The 21,513-nt window shown below is 35.0% G+C and overlaps 1 protein-coding gene across 1 annotated transcript in view; it reads right to left on the bottom strand.

Annotated features, from left to right (window-relative positions):
• ARHGAP24 (Rho GTPase activating protein 24) overlaps positions 1-21,513 on the bottom strand; it is a 529,930-nt gene that overhangs the window by 421,143 nt on the left and 87,274 nt on the right. The window contains exon 2 of the mRNA XM_007999132.3: positions 15,111-15,310. Within this exon, the coding sequence (XP_007997323.2) occupies positions 15,111-15,290 (180 nt within the window). The 5' untranslated portion in view covers positions 15,291-15,310. The remainder of the gene's footprint in view (positions 1-15,110; positions 15,311-21,513) is intronic.

Here is a 21,513-nt window from a genome sequence, read left to right as displayed (position 1 = left end):
ATGTGATTAGAAAGACAGACTAAACATGACTATTAATAACACAAGGCACTGTTTGACTACATAATAGTAACACAGATATGAAAATTTCTATGAGTACTTCTTAAAATTCCAATAAAGAATTCATCAATCTCCCATTTTGAGAAAAGAAGACATATTGGATTGTGGCCTATTCCTTAGTTTTAGTGCTTATAGCAGAAGACCTAGATTTGAAACTCTGCTAAAAATATAAGCAATTTTAAGGTATTATGTGAATTAAGCAATTCTCAACTTTATTTTTATTTATTTTATTTTTTTTTGAGAGGGAGTCTCGCTCCATTGCCCAGGCTGGAGTACAGTGGCGCAGTCTCGGTTCACTGCAACATCCCACCTCCCAGGTTCAAGCGATTCTCGGGCCTCAGCCTCCCAAGTAGCTGGGACTACAGGCACGTGCCACCATGCCCAGCTAATTTTTGTACTTTTAGTGCAGACAGGGTTTCACCATATTGGCCAGGCTGGTCTCAAACTCCTGACCTTGTGATCCACCCGCCTCAGCCTCCCAAAGTACTGGGATTACGGGCGTGAGCTGCCATGTCTGGCCCAATTCTCAATGGTAAGCCTAAGAATCCCTCTATACAAATTATAGTCTTCTCTGACCCTCAGCTTCCTTTTCTATCAAATGATAGATGTAACATGGTAGATATTCAAGTTTCATTCTGTTTGAGATATAGGGATTGTCATTAACACCAAAATAGTATTATGATTGAATATCTGAGTCTCTTGTTCAACCAATCACATGTCACCATGAAACTGTATTCACAGGTAGTAAAACAAGCTTCCAAACACTTTATTATTGATGCAGGCTTTGGGCCAAAGCTGCTTTATAGATCTCTGATAATTAAGTGTGAATAAAGATTCCTTTTCCCTATGTGTGGTAAGTATATGTGGTCTTGAATACAGAATCTTACTTACTCTATTTCAACCCAAATCCCAAATCCAAGTCTCCATTCTTACCACTCCACTGGGATGTAATACCTCACCCCAGCAATTGGCTAAAAGAATATGAGCAAGAACAAGAAAGAGAGAGGAAAAAAAAGAAAGAGCGATAACAAGAGGCATCCACTCAACCTTCCCAGAGTGGGGCAAATACTCCTGCAATCAGTTTCTGAGAGAGAGAATGGAGAAAAATAGTAAAAATCAAGGGAGATGCTGATATACAAAAAAAGACTAGAAAATTAGAGGGATTCTAGGGGTCAGAAATTGTTGCTCCAATGAGGGATCTGGACCAAGTATTTTATACATGTGACCACTAACCAACTAGATGCAAAGGATAAAGAGATAATTGGCACTTTTCCCTTCTGGATAATAGTCCCTGGGGAACCAAAGGTAGGAAAAAGAGACTAATGTGTCAGCATGCTCCAGACTGGACTTTTAATACATTACTGTAAGCCACCAGTAGAACAGTGAGTAGTGAAAAAGCTCTGAGGCCTAACCTATCAAAGCAGACTTTCCTTTTCTTGGAGATGGAATAAGGGAAATGAAAGTGAGAATGAACATCTTCCATCTACTCAATTCCATGAAATCATAAAACTTATTTTATTCTTTGTCATAAATGTCCAAAATTTATTCTTCAACATCATCACATCAGCAGATGTTCAAGTCCCATAGCCGTTTTGTTATAACCATTAAATGGAAATAGAGTTAAGAAGAGTACCTCTGCCACAGATTCCTCCAGGTTTCTCTCTAGGACTTAAAACACCAGAGGTGGATTCAACAGGAATCCACAAAAATGAGTGGCGAGTGGCAGAGGCAGGTTTGTTAGCCACACTCTTCTCAGTTCTCTGTCCCATGCCCAAGAAGACAGTCCATGGTACATTTGCTGATTAGCTATTTCCATTTTATGTACAATAATTTAGTCACAATCATCAGCCACTGCTCTGTATCACTTTTGTCTTGTGTCAAAAACAGAGAGAATACATCTGCTTTTGTTAACCAATCTTTTTCATTGTATGAGTTTATAAAGGCAGGTAGAAACAAAACTCAGGTTTATATTGCATGGCATTGATGGATCAGAGTGGTGTAATGTGAAATAAATAAAAGTGGGAACCACCTGCAAATGCCTATAGAGCTAAAAGAGGTTATTTCATGTATTATTGCAAAAAAAAAAAAATGAGGATTAGATATAAGTAGATGAGTTTTAGCTCTACAATTCATCTTGCATACACAATCTTTGAGTATACTTCTTAAACAGCCAAGCATGGTCTATAGAAGGCCAATATCCCTTCTCCTAGGACCTCTAAACAAAGCTTAAGAGGTATTAACATAACTACTAGAACTGCCAGGATGCCTCTAAATTGTCATCATTTCAAAGAGGATAGGGTTCCTCAGCAGGGATATGACAAGCTGTATTCTTATTTATTAAAGTAGGTATGAAATTCCTTCTTTTTTCTCTCTGCTAAATAAACCTACTAAGAACACCTTTTGCCACTAGTTTGGATCCTGCCCATATCTACAGAACATTTATGTTTTTCCTTCCTGGACTTCTTCTTATACATATATTTTTCACTGTATGCCTGGTTTTGCCAGTTGCTAGCCTTGGGATATAGATTTTTTTTAACCCTTCTGAAGTTCAGGCTCTCGATCTATTAAAAAACATCTAATGAATAAAGTGTTGTGAGAATTAAAGGAATAATAATATAAATAGAGTACTGAACACATAGAACATAACAGTTCATAATAAACATTTACCCTTTTTCATCTTCCTGGAAAGCCACAGTAGAGTGAAGGGTTACATATTAAAATGCATCTTTAATTTTTATTAAACCATCTTTAATTGTCACTTTAAGAAAATATTTGAAAATGAGGAATACTTTGAGTTAGTTACACTGTAAAACAGGAAAATTTGTTGTTGATTGAATTTCTGAGCTCACTAATATTGTTAATGCATTTTACAAGAAAAAAATCAGAACATTTCAAACTTCTAGACAGGCATCAAAACCAGAAAGCTAGAAGAGTATCAACTGTGTGGAATGCCACATAATGTAAGTCCCCGGGGGAGCATTGTACAACTCCTGCTTCTCAATCCAGAATATTAAAGGAAACAACAGGTCAGAAACAAAAGTGTAGTTTCCAACCAGCCACATAAAATAATCAGAGACACATAAACTTGGAAAGATGGCAAATAATGCTTCTTAAATTATTATTTCTAAGATAAAATCAAATTATATACTTTAAAAGAGCTTAGTGAAAATATGTTGAAACTTTTCAGTTCAGACCATTACCTGAGATCCATAAATGTTTTGCAAGTTTTTCTCCCTGAGTAATACTAAGATGTGTAATAGTAACAGTTGAAAGATTAAAGTAGCTGACATTTAAATCAATCCCACTGTAAACTTTTTGGATATTGACATAAAGAGTGTTACAGTCTCTGTAGGCATTCCTTTGTACCTATAATTCATTGAAAAATGAATTAACGATACAATTTCAAGCAGTAAACTACAGTCTAATGTTTTAAAAATCCAGTCAATTTTCTCTCTCATGAGTTTTACATCTCATAATTTTGGATGGAAAGGGCTTCAAAGGGGGCAGTCTGATTGTCCATATCTTTAAAATATTCTCAAGCAGTTTAAAGAGTCAAAAACAGAGACAACATTTTAAATAAACACTGTATTTATCAAAATTGCATGTAAAATGATGATTCCTTAAAGAGGCATTTTTGAAAACACTATATATTTTAGATAAGCCTTAGTGTCACTATTTGTGGTAATGACTAAAACTGGCTTCAAGATATTTACTTCAATATTCAAAATTCAGTCTAAGATAGAAAACAGAATATTTACACATCTTCTCGTAGGCTGAAAATGGAATTACTGTTCATTTTTCCGTAGGATACTCTAAAGGCAGACTGTCTCATTTCCAAAATATCTTTGGATATTGCAATGCAAATTTCACAGGCAAATTCAATTATTTGGGAAACAAAGTATTAGCTCATTGAAGGAATTATGATAATTTAGTTTTTTAAAAGCAGGAACTTTTGTGGGGCTACACAAAACTTCTAGAAACCTGGGATTGAATAGCAACTCTGAAGCCATCAGCTTCATCTCTTCATTTGATAGAGGAAGTACAGAAAGAAGGGATTAATACAAGGTAACGTAACTCATTAATAGAAGAATAAAGTCCATAATCCAAAAGTACCTTTAGCTTATTTACCACCACATGCATTTTATATATGTATAAAACAAAAATTGACAGGTAGAAAATCTCCTTTAAAATCTAGGGAAAAGGTAACTATTAAATATTGGCATTTAAAAAAAAAACTAGAAAAAATTTCAAAATAGACAGAAATTTAGCACTGAAAAACTGTCCAAAAGTTGTATTAGAATCTTACTGCTAATGTTTTCTCCCTCCCCTGGAGAAGGTTATGAATGTTAAAAACAAACAAACAAACAAACAAACCAGTTAAGTTAGAGCTACGTTGGTTTATTCAAATAATCAGTGCATCCTTCAAGCAAGGCCAGTACTATGGCATTTACAATTCATATCTAATTCAGTGAACTCTAATCCATAGATTCAATTTTTTACCTTAAATTTTCTCAAGATTGGTCACAAAGTAGAACAAGTTTATCTGTACTATTTTATTTCTACATGAGTGAAAAATTACATATTACTTAAGCATCTGTAATCCCATATCTAGAAAAACATGTTTAAGTAGAAATTCAGGTTCACAAAGATGAGTTAAGGATTCTGCTAATAAATAGAATTGATTCTATTAATCTTTTCTAATCACCATGACACAAACATAAACAATAAGTCAGAAGAGAAATAATTTATCATCAGTTAAAATATATGTAATGCTTATTATGTTATATTTTAGTACTTCAATATTTTAAAATATTAAAATCATATTTGTGTATATGGCAAGGTACCTGGTTCATAAGCAGAATAGAATATTATTTCAAGTTAATAATCATAAGTCAGAAACAGGAAGGATTTTTATAATTGTGGAATAATTCATTGATGAGAAAATATTAGTTCCACTTATCTGGGAGAATAAAAAGTACGTACATTTGATTTATAAGAGGTAGTTTCAAAAATATAAGAGTATAACATAAGTTTTTGTAATGAGATGTTAAATAGGAATTATTCTATTGTCTCTGACAGGTTTCTGGAATCTAAAAACTGAAATGAAGAGGTACTAAGTGCCTTACTCTTCTATGAGACAACAGAACAACAGAACAGAATCAAACCCAGTTAGATACGATCACTGTGGCCAGAACCACTATCTGTCCTCCCCTTCCTGCTACAGGCAAAACATCTGAAAGGAGAGTCCATAACACCCTTGATTCAAGGAAGATAAAACTCCAGCAGTCACTGACAACTGGAGAGACTGGGAGTTCGCGCCTCAGTTTGTTATGTGCTGAGGCTGCTTTGCACTTATCCTTGAGTGATAGACAAAAGAACTGGAAAAAATTTGTATAGCAAAGAAAATTTGGGGGCCATGTGGAGGGGCCTGCAACACCATATTTGTCATGGCAACCATGTATGCATTTCCAGTGAGTTCATGTGAAATAATGAAAAGTGAGTCCCCAGGTGATGGGACTTCAGCAAGAAGCTGTGGGGTGTACTGCCAATTCTGAGAGCTGAAAGGTGAAGAAAAAGGACAAGATAAATTCTTTTTGTCATATTTAACATCAGGCACCTGGGAAGTCGAGATGGTCATCAACAGCAACAAATTAGCCAGAAACGCATAAGCAACCAGTATGGACATGTAGTTCCCCAACATCAAAGGGCTGTTAGAGAGCGATTCGTTTGTCTTTGTTCACTTGTTCTCACCAGTTCGCAGTAACAGAGACTTCAAAGACAAGGAAGGATTATCCAGCCCACAGTTTCTCTGCCTCAGTCTCTCTCTCTCTCTGTCTCTCTCTCTCTCTCTCTTTCACATACACACATAAACACACAGGGTGTGGAGGGACACAGATGAGATTTAAATCAAGTTTGAGGCTTGAGTTTTAAATTAGATTGAAATTGAATAAAAATCATCAGCATAGTTCCTCAAAAGGTTAAACATACAATTACCATATGATCCAGTCATTCCACTCCTAGGTGGATACTCAAGAGAAATGAAAACATATGGCTACACGAACACTTGTAAATGAATATTCAGAGCAGCATTATTTATAATAACTAAAAAGTGTAAACAACCCATATGTCCATCAACCGACAAATGGATTAAAAAACTGTTATATTAATACAATGGAATATTTTTTCAACAAAACAAGAAATAAAGTACTGATAGCATGTTACAACATGAATGAACCCGGAAAACATTATGCTAAAAGAAAAAAAGCCAAATTTCAGAAAGTGAAAACAATAAATCTTGTATCCTGGTAGCTTCCTTGTACATAAAATATGATCCCAACATTCTAAAATTGTAATTTCAGAGTTTATAACTGATAAATAGTCACCAAATGAATGAACATATGGTGATAGCTCTAAAAAATGAGAAGCAGCTGGATTTAGGCAAGATAAAGCTAAAGAAGAGAAAACACGAAAATTGAACAGCAAAAAAAAAGAAAAAAAACCTGCAGAGAACAAGTAACAAATGGCTATGAAATATTTAATATATCAAGGGCAAAAAAAATAGGTTTTTAAAACACATTGCTGTAAACACCAAAAATGTAAATATTCAAATTATATGTTTACTCATTTGGTTTTTTTCCCCTAAAGTTTCTTCTCTAATTGGTATAATGGAAATTTTCCTGAGTTTGTGTACATGAGATAGTCTGAATATGGACTACCTGGTTCCATATATTGAATTGCATCACAAATAGAAAAGCCTTCAGTTAATAAGAGTGAATGTGAGAATAGAACTGAAGGGATTCAACTCCAGTAGTTGTCCCTTCAAACTGGTGCTAAGAAACCAGAAAACCAGTGCTGCCTCTCTCTGGGGTAGCCGGTTTTGCAAAGAGAATTCTTCAAGTCTCCTTGGCTGTCATCATAACCATTTTGATAAACTCTGAAGGAGCCCAAAAAAGTAATTTAAACAAAGAGAAAAGGCGTACTACAAAGGAGAGTATTGTTCTGAAATCTTTCCATGTAAGTTCAATGTTTGACAGCATAGGTGACAAGTGAAAACAAGTTATTTTCTGCTCTGAAGTTAGCATGACCAATGAAAAGCACCTCCTTGTAAATCTTGCATGGGCTGATCATCTATTATTCCATTCATTATACAATTAATAAAGTATATATTATAGATCTTAGTTTCTAAACTGCTGTGTTAATATATCCTGATGGACAAAGATGGTAGAAATGATGATGATGATAGTAACATCAATAGTTATTATTTATTAACTGCTTTATATATGGCCAGGTACTGTGTAAGCATTCTAGAAACATTATTTCATGTATTGTTAGCAACTCTTCTGAGATATTTTATGATGTATATTTTACAGATGAGAATAATGAATTTTATGAACTTAGCCAAGCCCTATAGCTAGCAGTGAGTCTAGACTGAACCCAGGCAATCTGATTCTAGAAACTGTACAAAAAACAAGGGAACTCAACTGCTTCCCAGGGAAGTGCCTATACCAGACAAATTAATTCTGGAGAAAATTATGAGCATGAAAATGGTCTCACATGCTGTGATCCCTCTGCCCATCAGTCTCCTTTTGTGCAAGATATCTTCTGTGTTTTTCCATCTCAGGTGCCCTCTCCAGCAGCGACAGATTTTCTTAGCTCTTCCTCTTACAGTCAAAAGCGACCTGAGGAGCATTCCTGCAATTTCTACTTACACGCTAATGGAATGATGGCACGTCAAGTATTTATCTATAGCATAGTTGCTTTTCATAATTTTTCCAGGGATTATAAAATAATATAACATAGTCAATTATAGGAGTTGCAGGACTGTCATGGAAGGCCTTTTTGGATAGGCAGGCATTTTGGATTCCTTCACAGGGAACTGTACATAGAATGAGTTCTATTTTAACTGTTTAGCTTTAAGTCTAATAAACCAAGAAAAATGGGCATATAAAGGCAGGGAAAATGTAAGGTCTCAAGATAAAAATCTAAGATATTTACCACTGCTTCCTGGACTCTTAACAAACTTGCAACGAACTTGCCTCTGCTTTCTTCTCCAAATCTCTCTCTCTTCTTGTCCTCTTTCTTAGGTATGGGAATACTTGACCATTATCGATTTCTAACAATTTACCAAAGTGCCATGGCCTACACCTTTTCTTTGCCATAAATACCACTCCAGCAGCTACAGATACCATCCTTCAATTCTCAGGTTAAATTATTCCTTTGAGAAGTTCTCTCTGAACCTTGAAGTGGTGGTAGGGGTTCCTCCTATGACTTCCAATGGTTCCCTATTTTATCTTTATTAAAATACTTATTACATTGTATAATAACTATAATTATGCCTAATATCCACTGGAATTTAACTCCTTCTTCACAAATGCCTGGTATTACTTTAGTCACATATAGCAGAGAGTCCTCACTCTCATGCTCCTCTGCTCCCAGGATCAATCTAGGCACCATGTCCAGCCTCCTTTCCAGTTAGATGTGCTCATGTGACTCAGTGCTATCTAACTAACCAAATGTGAACAGAAGTGACAAGGGCCACTACCATGCCTGGTCCATCTGATCCTTTTAGGCAATACTCTATTTTATATCCCCATGGTGAATATGGAAGCCAAAAGTTAAAATTGCACTATCACTGGGAGCCTAGGTTTCTAAATAGTTGTTTGAAGTAAACTTTCGTTACTTACCTAGAATCATTTTGGACTTTCACCTGAGCTGCTTCTTTCTAAATCCTTATTTTGAAGGATCTATTTACATAAATATACAGTTTTCCTATTATATATTATAAATATATACATTTTATAAATATAAATATATATATATATTTCCTAGAATCTAGAATAATACTTGTAGGTACATTAGAAATCTATAAATATGTGTTCACTTAAATAAATCAAATGATGAGTAGTATTAATATCTTAAACAATTAATTCTATTTTTCTCATACTAATTTTTAAAAATACTAATGTTGCTTTCATGCTTACCATGTACCAATGCTTTCCAAAATCAGATACATAAAATGTCTTATTTAATCCCCAAAATAATATTATGAGATATTTACTATCATAATCTCATTATACAGATTAGTAAATTGAAGCTTATACCAGCTAATTCATTTGCCCAATGTATCCAAATTAGTAACTATATGAGCTAAGATTCAATTCAAATAATTTTATTCTGCATTCTATGTCTTTACTCTTAAAGGAGTTATTCCTATATTGCTGTGTAGAGGAGGAAAGCAATAAAATTTTAAATAACAGTGGAATAAAATAATATTTTATATAAATAATACTTTCTATAGCTTTATATAATAATTTCTAGGAAAGTGCTAAGAGTTCTTAAGAATTTCTGATGATGCATTGTACCATCTTAGTGTCATTTTCAACACCAAAAGACTCAGATGCTACCCAGAAAGTTAGTTTTAGATTTGAGGATGATATCTAAGTTTCAATGCTTCTACTATTATTTTAAATACTTCATCAAGGCTTTGGCTTCATAAATGTTAACAGGACAGCAATTGCCTTAGAGATTTCTGGATTTCATTAACACACAAGTTTGATTAAATATAAAATGAGAGCTTACTCTTAAATCAGCAGTCAATCTTTGTACATTTAGAGGTCAACCCTCAGGTTATAATTCACTCAAAATCACTTTGTTCTCTAAGTTAAGAAAATCCACTGTGATCTAATATAGTATCATCTTCATCATGTACAGAAAAAACCTTCCTCACATAATTGGATCAATATCTGTTGTAGAAAGTCTAGACTAGATTAATTGGGTTGGTGCCTGTTTGGATTTTAGTCATTTTATCAGGAGTTTCAGACTGGCTTCTGAAAATCGATACCCCGCTGTGTCAAACTCTAGCACAAGCCTATGTCAGAGGCTTTCTCTAGTATGGCCAAACTTGAGTCTTAGCTTTTATTTAAGTAGTAATATGCTACATAATAGAAGTAAAATAGGGATTTTACTTCTATTTAATAGGCAAATAAAAAAGTCATTAGGAAAATTTATCACTGGATTCACTTAACAAAACCTGCACGATTTCCTTATTTTTAAGATAACTATAATCATACTTCATCTCTGACTCGGCTGCTCCCCCCATGTTATTGTATTGACAAGGCCATGGTCATTTGTCATGATTAATGAAGCATGCAAGAACAGATATTGTCATGAATTCAGTTCAAATGTGTTTTAAGCCCTTTCTAATAGATATCCAAAGTCCTTGGGGGTGTGCGGTGTAGGGGGAAGATTCTTTTTTATAGATTCTTCTGTACAGTATGATTTTACAGTTTTTCCTCTGCATGTAAATATAATGAAATGTGTAAGATAAATTAAAATAGAAAAGATATTACTTAAAAAGCTGGAAACATTCAGCACTATAAAATGTTTATAGTAGTGGCCTGTGAGTGACAAGAATTATAAATGTATTAATGTACTTTCAAAAATGGCCTACATGCATCACCTTCCTGTTTTTATAGAAACAATCAAAATCAACTTTATTTTTAAAATATGCTCTGAATAAAATCTATGTAAGTGCAAATACTTGTAGATAATGGATTCTGGAGACAGTTTTGTCCTAGATGAACTAAAGCTGCTTTTCTTCTATTAAAAAATTACAAGATACTGAGGATGTTTAGTTCGATTTATATTAAATATTAAATAGCTATATTATGAGATAAGCTTCTCATATATTGCCAGGTATTGTTGGCTAAGTGCTGGAAAGTCACTGTTTACAAATCAGGTGCTGTCTCCAGAGAGAGGATAGTCTTGAGGTACCTTTGCCTTCTGCTCAAAAAGAAAATATAAGAAAAGTGGCAGTGAAACTTTCTAAGTTCTCAAATTTGTGCAGGTTGTTGAATATTTGGAAGGCAAAGTGCAAGTTGAATAAGAATATGAAACATTCATAGTAAGTTCAAATATTTAAGTACATAATGCACTAAATCAGATATAGTGTGTTCTCATAGCAATAAAAATTGAAGACAGAGATGTAAGGAAAATCTAACTGAGAAACTCTTATTTATTAACTTAAGTTTTCAATGTATTAGGAAACAACTGTCATGATTCCTTTCTGAGATTAACATAGTTGTGTAGTTTGAGCATCACAGGTGCTCTAGAAATAGCTTCTCATTGCCTACTAAGGAATCCCTTTTCCATTGGGTTCCCCCATTTCTCTCTAACTGCATTCTTGCCATATATTCACCCTTGCAATATGGAGCTATCTATAGGTACCTATTTTACAACTCCATGTCTTTCCTCTGCTCTGAATTCCTTTCCCCAATTTATCTATCTGCAAAACTCACATCGACCTTCAAAATCCCAGGTCAGGGTCACCTCTTGCCATATGCAGCCTTTCCCAAGCCCTCTAGACAGTCCTCACTCACTCCTTGCTACTAATTGTACCCATGTATTCATAGCAGTTAGCATTTTCAGGGTAGCCTTTTATGATTATAATTTTACTTTCCCTCAACAGATGAGCAGTTTTTCATAATAAGGATAATGATGGAGTTTGATTTGACTCTTTTATTGAGTAAAACAACTCAGTGAAAATTTACTATAATAAATTGAGAACTTTAACCAAGGACAAGAAGGACATAAATTTCAAGGGTTTTTTACTCTTATTTTAGAAGTGCCTTCTAAGAAAGTAAAAAAAAAAAAACAAAAAGCAAGTTAAGTTTATTGAATCTTTCCAGCTGGTTAGGAATGTTAAAAGGATGAATTTTTGAAACTTTACTCATGATATTTTCTCCATATTATTGAAATAGCCCTCATCAAAATACATGAAGGCCAAGGGCATTCTTATGTTTGAAGCATTGAAGTGAAAAGAAGAAAACAAGAAATACCTCTGACTAAAAGCAAAGGTAAAGAAAAGTTGAAGACTAATGAGAAGGCAAGGATGAAGCAGAAGGAGCACTCCATCTAGGAGCAAGAAAGTGACTCCTAGTTCTTCATCTGTCACTCATTAACAACGTCCTTTTGGCTGTGACACACAGATATACACACAACCACATACATGCAATCATAAACACACAACTACAGAATGACAGGTTTTAGGACAAATTTTTTTCCACTTTCAACATTTTTCAAGGTGCTCAATTATTCTCCATTTAGATGTTCTGATTCTTTAAAATATATTCTACAATATATCACTGCAGGGCTTATTTAATGTGGCTTAAACTTCATTGTTTTAAATAGTATGATTTTGATAGATGAAGTTGAAAATAGTCAATATTACTCACGGTACCTTGGTCCTGGCCCTGCTGCTGCATGGCTCGAGACACATTCCATTGACTCATTAACTCATTTAAAAATATGCTATTAACAGTTACCATGTGCCAGGCATCTACTCTTACTTGGTCTATTTTAAGGGAAGAAATTAGCCCATTCATAGAACAATATAGAATGTTTGCATATTACAAACATTCCCTCTGATATAGAAATTGTCAGTTCTTAATCTGAATTTGTATGCGTGTGTTTAAACATCAGGGCAAAACATTAAAAAGTTCAATGTTAAAATTATCAGTGCTTGAATTGTATGAAAGTTAGTTAAAAAAGAAAATTCAAAGTTATTTATCCCAAGGCTGGGTGCAGTGACTCACGCCTGTAATCCTAGCACTTTGGGAGGCTGAGGCCCGTAGATCATCTGAGGTCAGGAGTTCAAGACCAGCATGGCCAACATGGTGAAACCCCTGTCTCTATTAAAAATACAAAAAATTAGCCGGGTATGGTGGTGCACTCATGTAGTCCCAGCTACTTGAGTGCCTGAGACAGGAGAATCACTTGAACCCGGGAGGCGGAGGTTGCAGTGAGTCGAGATTGCATCACCGCACTCCAGCCTGAGCTACAGAGTGAGACTCCATCTCAAAAGAAAAAAGAAAAAAAAAAGAAAGAAAAGAAAGATAAAAGAATAAAGTTATTTATCCTATATTTTAACTGCTTTATTAATCACAAATCTTTGACAAATAATACATAGAATGAAAAATTTTAAAACATTTTTTAGGGGGGATGGTGATGGTCTATGTTTGGTTTGTAAAAGAATTAGTACTTTTTGGTCAATACAAGTCTACTTTGTTAATTTTAGTTATAGTAAGTCTACAAATACTAGTAATACTAGGAACATGCTCATATAAAAATACTATTTATCTTGGAAATACTATGAATCAAGTAATTTTCATTTTGAGTAGATTTTCATTTGAATTAATCTGGAGTTTTTACATTTTAAAATTTATATTTCCAATTTGTAATCAATATAACCACTAGACTGCCTGCTAGTCATGAAGATACAGTGGATCCAAGTCTGTGGTCCGTGTTTCTCAAATTTGAGAATGTGCAAATGTCAGAGAATATGCACATGAACTCTAGTTTGAGGAATTCTGCCCTAAATTGTTCAAAAAGGGTATTATCATATTGCCTGGGATATGGCCCTCTAGGTATTTTCTCACAGATAGTATTCACTGTGCTCCTCCATAACGAAGTCCCCACATTGGACCCCTTAAATTCTGTCTTTTCACATTAACCTGATTCCTTTCTCTGAGTTTGGTAAAAATAATTTTATATTCAAGATAACACCTTAATCTGATTATTAGATAATTATAAAACAAGTACAATTAGAAAAGAACCATGGAGGGTAAGATAGGAGACAGAAGGCTCCATTAATTTGCTTCTGATCTTTGAATGATTATATGATCTTGATTATGTCACTTCATATCTCTAAGTCACAGTTTCCTCCTCTGTAAAAATAGTCCCCATATTCCCCACTGGGTTGCAATAACAAATGAAATAACAGATATGGAAAGTACTATAACTGTCATGAAACCAATATGGGACCCTCTAAATTGACTTATAATGTCTTGGGCTAAAGCCATATGAACTCAGACTTACTTGAGACAAATTATTAAACTACTGTTTGTTTAACTTTGGGTAATCTGCATTACACATAAACCTTGGTGTTCATGCATAAATAGGGTTAATAATACCTACCTCATAGGATTATTTTAAATATTTCATAAGATAATATATGTAAACTTTTAGCCTGATGTCCAGCTCTGGTAAATGCCTAAAAAGTAGTAGCAATTTCAAAAAAATGACCAAGGTTTGCAGCATGTATTTTAATTGCTATTTTTAGGGAATTCAATTAGAGGAATAAGAACATCATGAAATTATAATGCCTTAGGAATTTAAAATACTAAAGCAGAGACCTGGTCCAAATTCCTAATTAAGTTCCTTAACACAAGAGGAAATAGCCTCAAGAACATACTGTCAGGGTTGTTTACATAAACGAATCTAAAATGATTCTTCTCTCATGTACGTATCCTATAGACGTAGATGAAAAACACACAGAAGTGATGCCTTAGTGATGCCTTATCCTCTCATCAACTGATAAGCCATGATCAATCTGAGAAAACTGTTGCAACTACAGAAATGCAGGTGAAGATGATTCTTCTCTCTCATTGCAGTCTTGAGACTTATGGTTGAGAAAATAAGTAAATAAGCAAATAAAGAACCACTAAGGAACTACAGAGCAACAGAGAGACTATTCACAGAGGAATAGGTATATTATGTATGCTGGTTGAATGTATCAATGTCATTTGGTTCAGCACCACATCCATATTTTATGTAAATTAAAGTATGCAGGGAAGCCTCTGAGAATTGATACTGAAAATGTCTCAGAAATTACTGAAAGTTGTGCCTACAGTTCTTTCAAACCTGTGCTTTCCATTTACTCCCGGGAAAAAGAAAGATGTTTTGGCTACAATATATCTTTTAGCAGATGTCTATTAAAATTTTCTCATGAACTAAGTTTGCCAGAGGAACTGAGACATTCTCCTCTGGTAAAAATTGAAATTAATATTAGACAAGTATAATTTGTCTCTTGGCCTGAATTAGCAAATTTATTATCTCCAACTCAAAGCAAACAATGGGTGAAAGGGTGAAAGATGACAATGAACTGAAGGAGACCGGGGGACTTTGGGTGCTCTCAGTCCCAATCAGTTTCCAGCAAATCCCTCTATTTCTTGGCTTTCTTAGGCCCTTAATGCTTTACATTTTCTCCTACTCACCAAGGGCTTAGTTTCATCTTCATCTTTGAAATAGTAGAGCTGATCTCCCTTGAGCACAAACCAGCGAGTATGCCAAGTCTTGACGAAGCCTCCTTGCTTCCTCAGCCACCCACACTTGATGGCATTCTGCCGCCCTTGGCCTTGTGGGGGGTTCTCTGTGGCATCATTGTTCTCCTCCATTATCAAGCTGATGGACTCTCCTAGTTAGCAGACAAAAAGAAAGGAAAATAATGAGGTGCTCTGTTATATTCAACTCCCTTTTAAACCACTCTTCTACAGAAAAAAAAAGAAAGAAAGAAAAAGAAAGAGAGGGAGAGGAGAGAAGAAAGAAAAGAAAGTAAAAGAAAGAGAGGGAGAGGAGATAAAGAAAAGAAAAGGAAAGAAAGAGAGAAAGAGAGAAAGAAAGAGAAAGAGAAAGAAAGAGGGAGAGAAAGAGAGAGAGAGCAAGGGAAGTGAAGGGAAGGAAAGGAGAAGGGGAAGGGAGTGGGAGAAGGGGTGAAAAATGTTCCTCAACTCATTGGCCAAATTTCTAGACACAAACCACAGACCTGGCAACAATATGCCCAGAGGAAACATGCACAGAGCTTGTTTTGCCATCCTGCCTTCTTAAATGAATGCAGCAGCTAAGTGGTGCTCTTTGTCCCTAAGTAGAACTGAAAAATGAGAAAGTTCTAGAGGTAATGTGTGAAGAAGGAATTTCTAAAAATAACCTAAGAAGAACTGAAAAATGAGAAAGTTCTAGAGGTAATGTGTGAAGAAGGAATTTCTAAAAACAAACTAAAACCTAACTCTCAAGATTATAGCCTCTGTGTCTGTTGGGCACAGCCTAGGGCAGGCCCCTGCAGGCTTAGGTTTACCTGGGCAAGAGCTAGCCTGACGTATGTCCCCATTTCAAAAGACTATTTAGAAAACTTTAATGGAAGACATTTGTCTTACATAGGGGAACATATCTCAAGATGTTTCTACCCTCTGTTTCCCAGATTATTCCCTCGACAATTTCTTTGGTTGGTCAGGGATTCGTACAGCTGAAAAACTTTAAGAGGAAACCAAAAACAAAACAAAACAAAACAAAACAAAAAAAACGAAGTACCTGCTTTTGCTAGTTTTTCCTATAGTTTTTTCCTTTCCCCTACAGCCATTCTGAAGCTTCAGGAGGGTGTGGTGTCTTCCAGTATGTGACATGATGAGGAATATTTTAAGATTATGTGTGAAGTAGTATAAGGCCATACTACCTACACATAAGCAAGAAAATGAGTTCTTCATTGGAGAAATATTAACCAACAGTTGAGATGCTAAAACTGCCCCAGTAAAAACAGAGAAGGTGGACATTCTAGGGGAGCCAGGCACAAGTGGTTAAAAGAGATTTTCCTGTCCTGAAAGCTTCTTCTAAATTCTTGCTAATGTTTATTTCTAAACATTTATTCAGGAATTGGGAAGCCCTCTCTCTCTCTTGTGTCTCTGATGAGGTTATAAATATATTGATTATCTGATAAAGCATAAATTATTCCTGTCCAGGCATATAAACAAAGTCCCTGTTTTATCATTTCTGATTGATTCTGGAAGACAAGCTGTCTTTCTGTCTGGTCTTTATATTCACCGCTAATTTTTTAATCAATTTGCATGTATACAATTCTACTTATAAATTCCATGAAGTTTCTATTGTCAGTCCTTGGTCATTTATGTTTCTTCCTTGAAGCTCAGGGTCAAATCTTCCATTATTGTGATTCAAGTTCTCTCAATTTAGTCCTGCCATTCCTGTTGCAGGGATGAAGCAGAACCTTTGTTCTAATTACTTATTTTAATAACTTCAACCATCTTTGCAGAAGATTTGCCCCTTTCATTGGCATATATTTCAATCTATCACTATGCTTACCTTAATCTTCACCTCTTAGACTACTTTTAAACTTCAAGGAAGTCACTTGACTATTATCTGTCTCATTCAATATGCACTTTTTTCCTTTCTTATAAAACAGGCCCCTGTCTCTACAATACATCTGGACACCTCCTTTGCCCTATGGGGCATTCCATGACCATAACCACTTATTGGAGAAAACATTCTCCCCTCAGGTGTGTGCCCGTGTGTGTGCAGACTGGACCATACCTGATGCTTCCAATTTGCTATGCCCGCGGGGCAGGAACTTTCATCTCCTTTTCTTCACAGTACCTGACCTACTATGACAAGCCAAGCACTCCATTCTAAATGAACAATTAATGCTGTAATTTAGATAGTAAGTATGCTTAGTTAGACCACCCTAAATAATCTTTTTCATCTCCTGGTATTTAAACTGTTTAAATCTACACAACTTGCTGTTTCATCACTGCCTACTTATTCTTTGACCAAACACCTTAACTTATAAAGTTAAATGGGACTTTAAAACAAACATTCCAACACACACACACACACGTGCCCCACAAACATGCACACACAAATCTAGAATTCATTGCACAACAAATTATTTAGGGCCCTTATGTATTTTTTTCTTTCCTCTCAAATTCATGCTTTCTATTAAGTTTGAAAAATTCCCTCTAACATGCGTCAAGGTTATTAGCAACCTACCATTGATAATATAAAAAATACAAGTAGATAATTTCCCTTTTGCGTACATTAATGCCTTAGTGAGAAATGTGTGTACTTTAGAACATGGTTTCTGATTCCTTTTGCATATATTGTTTATAAGTCTGACCGAAGTCAATGACTATATTGCCCACTGAACTGACTATAATGCCTATACTTTATGATTTCAGAATGCATCAGAAAATGCTTTACTAATGCTAACTGAAGACTAATTATAACAATTCATTAAAACAGAAATGAAAACAGACTTATACTCCTAAGGGAAAAAAATGCCACAACTATTGTTGGATGAGGAAAATTAAGTTTTACTAAAATAACCACAATTTTTATAGAGGTCTTAATATTTCTGGAAAAATAAAATGATTAAAATTCTACACTTCATCTTTAAAATGAGGATGCTGGACTGGATTATTTCCAACTATGGTCTCTTCTAGCACTCTGAAATCTATCATCTCTGTAATTCCATAAGTGTAGGGACATCAGATATCCTTACTACTCAGTAGAATGTCTGGCATGCAGTGAAGCTCAATCAATGTTTGATGAAGTAATCAATTTTGCAATAGGTTTCATGCTAAGTGTCTGAAAGTGAACACGATCTCCCTCTGAAATGTGATCTTCCCCCAAACCTGACCTTAGTAAATGACACCATGGTACACCCAGTTTCAAAGATAAGTATATAGAAAACTAATCATTTGACTCCTGACTCTTCCTCACCCTGGATATCAAATCAATCAGTAAATTCAGAATGCCTCTAAAAATAGTTCAAATCCATCCCTTTGGCTTCATCTCTATTGCCACCTTATGGTGGAGTCCACTATTATCTTTTGAGGAGATGATTCTAATAGCCTTCCGAGGAGTCTCACTGCTTCCATTTTTAGCCATAAACGCAAACACACAGGTACATGCTTACACATATTTCATTCTCCAAAATGCAGCCAAAGTGAGCTTTTAAAAATTCAAATCAGATAAGGACTCTCAACATTTGAAAATGCTGTTGGCTTCCCACTGTACTTATTTCAAAATCCAGAGTCTTACCATGGCCAATAAGGCTCTGAATCATCTGGCACCTGTTTACCTCTCTAACCTAATCTCATGCCACCTTCTCCCCATCCCTCCCCATACCAGACACATACATACTTAACCACTCTTATCTCCTTTCAGTTCTGGAAACACCCAAGCTCCTTTATGCCTTGCTGCTTTCTGCCTACAAAACTGCCTTGAGCTGTTTTCATGCTCAACTCCTTTTTATCTAAGTTTTGGCTTAAAATCTGTCTCTTCCAAAAAACCTTCACTAATCACCCTGTGAATTAGGTCACCTCTTTTTATTCTCTGTCACTGAACTGTGTCCTTTGTCTCCCTGATACTTCTCTAAATTGCTATTTATTTAGTTCTTTATTGTCTATCGCCCCACCAGGAGACCATATGCTTCATGAAGTCAAGGACATGGCTTTCCTTACTAAGCATACCCAATGCCTTTAATAGTGCTTACCTGGTACTCAATAAATCTGTTGAATCTACAGATGGAGCTCTTCAATAATCACAACAGAATCTCTACAAAGAATATTCTAGAAGGTTCTTTTTCATTGCATTTAATGCCTTAAAGAAAACTGTGTAGTTAAGAACTTGACTTTTTCCTTTTACATAGGAGACTTCAATTAGCATGAAAATTGTTCTTAAACACAATGTCAAAATCATTACACTTGAAAGAACCTGAAACTGTCCTTATGAAAAAACATTCAGAATTTATACCTTTTAGTTTTGGCAAGAAATACGCATAACCAATTGTGGTTTAACACTAAGTACAGTTTATTCACTCAAATTCTCAGAGAATGATTTCACTGAATCTCTGCTGGGAAAATACTTTCACTGAAGTCAGGCCATGGTAGCTGGGTGGTATGTGAGATTACAAAATAGAACTATCGCCTTGGTTAGAAAACCAACATAATGATGAACAAAGTAATCATCTAAATAAACAGTTATTCCAAGCTAAAACAAAAACAGAACTGAGAAATTAACCTGTGTCTGTATCAATCTTAAGATAAAAACCTTGATGATGGCTACTGTACCATGCCATAGCTAGACAGTTCTCAGCATTTGATGGGCTTGTAGCTTTTGAATTGTTTTCCAGAGGAGGAAACTGGTTTCTACATCTGTTTGTATGGTTTTCTTTTGCAAAAAGATGGGCCAAGAACACAACAGTATAACATGGTGCAATCAGAGATGAAACTCATGCTCCTAACAAACTCTTCTAAGAATCAAACAGTACACACATAGATATGTAGCTGTGTGACTTCAACAAAGAATATATAAGCATGCATATAAACAAGGATGTAAATAAAGAGTATGCCATATATCACAGAGTTGCAATGTATTTGAAATTACAATACCTTACTATACATGTTCAGCAAACACGAGAGAATGAGATAGTAGGAGAGAGCTAGAGAAAAGGAAAAAGGGAGAGAGAACAACTTAAAAAACACAGGCAATTCCACCACAATGCATCCACTCAATGAATGCATGCTCCCATGGCCAGGGTGAAAGGGAACAAATACATCTCCAAGCTTTCAATCAATACCAGTTTCCTTGGCATCTGGTGGGGTATTTCACTGTATAAATGTGTTCTCAGAATTTGAGTGCACATGATTTCATACCTCATGTCCCCTCAATCAGTCAAAGAAACAGTGATCTGTCCTATTGCTGGGGGAAGAAAACAAAACAAAACTGGCAATGTTGGTAAAATATTACAACCTATGAGAGATTTGTGGGCTTTGAGAAGAAATTTTGATCACACTCAATTGTCACCATTTGCACTGACTTTAGAACATAAATCATTTTTAAGATGTGATTCCACGGTATGCAGTATATAACTACAGAGAGCCAATATTTACCTAAATTCTACTTTTTCTTATTTTATTTTTTTAATTTTTTTTCAAAAATATACATTGCAGTATTATTTGTAAAAGTACAGCTATAAATATTTGAGTATAAAAATAGGATAATGGATACATAAATTTTGATATATGCATATTATTAAACACATATTATCAACTACAATCACACAATGAACCTGGATGAAGTTCACAAACAGTGTTGAACAGGACAAGAAAGACACTGAAGAATATGAACAGAATGGTTTCATTTGGAGTTCAAACAGTGCAAAACTAAACAATATGTTGTTTGGGGATGCACACTTTTGTGAAAGGCAATTGTAAACATAGAATTGAAATAATTGCTATTTGGGGGGGGTTATTATAGGAATTAGTATTTCTGTAGAAATTAGATTGAAGAGGGGAACATAGTAGTCTTAAGAGTTATAGATAGCATTCTATTTCTTTTTTTTAATATTTATTTATTTATTTATTTATTTATTTATTTATTTATTATTATTATACTTTAAGTTCTAGGGTACATGTGCGATCATTAAAAAGTCAGGAAACAACAGGTGCTGGAGAGGATGTGGAGAAATAGGAACAGTTTTACACTGTTGGTGGGATTGTAAACTAGTTCAACCATTATGGAAAACAGTATGGCAATTCCTCAAGGATCTAGAACTAGATGTACCATATGACCCAGCCATCCCATTACTGGGTATATACCCAAAGGATTATAAATCATGCTGCTATAAAGACACATGCACACGTATGTTTATTGCGGCACTATTCACAATAGCAAAGACTTGGAATCAACCCAAATGTCCATCAGCGACAGACTGGATTAAGAAAATGTGGCACATATACACCATGGAATACTATGCAGCCATAAAAAAGGATGAGTTTGTGTCCTTTGTAGGGACATGGATGCAGCTGGAAAACTCATTCTTAGCAAACT

Source organism: Chlorocebus sabaeus, chromosome 7, assembly GCF_047675955.1.
Source record: "Chlorocebus sabaeus isolate Y175 chromosome 7, mChlSab1.0.hap1, whole genome shotgun sequence".
Classification (NCBI taxonomy): Eukaryota; Metazoa; Chordata; class Mammalia; order Primates; family Cercopithecidae; genus Chlorocebus; species Chlorocebus sabaeus.
Note: the sequence above shows the minus strand (reverse complement) of the source record. Positions and strands in the feature narration are given on the sequence as shown.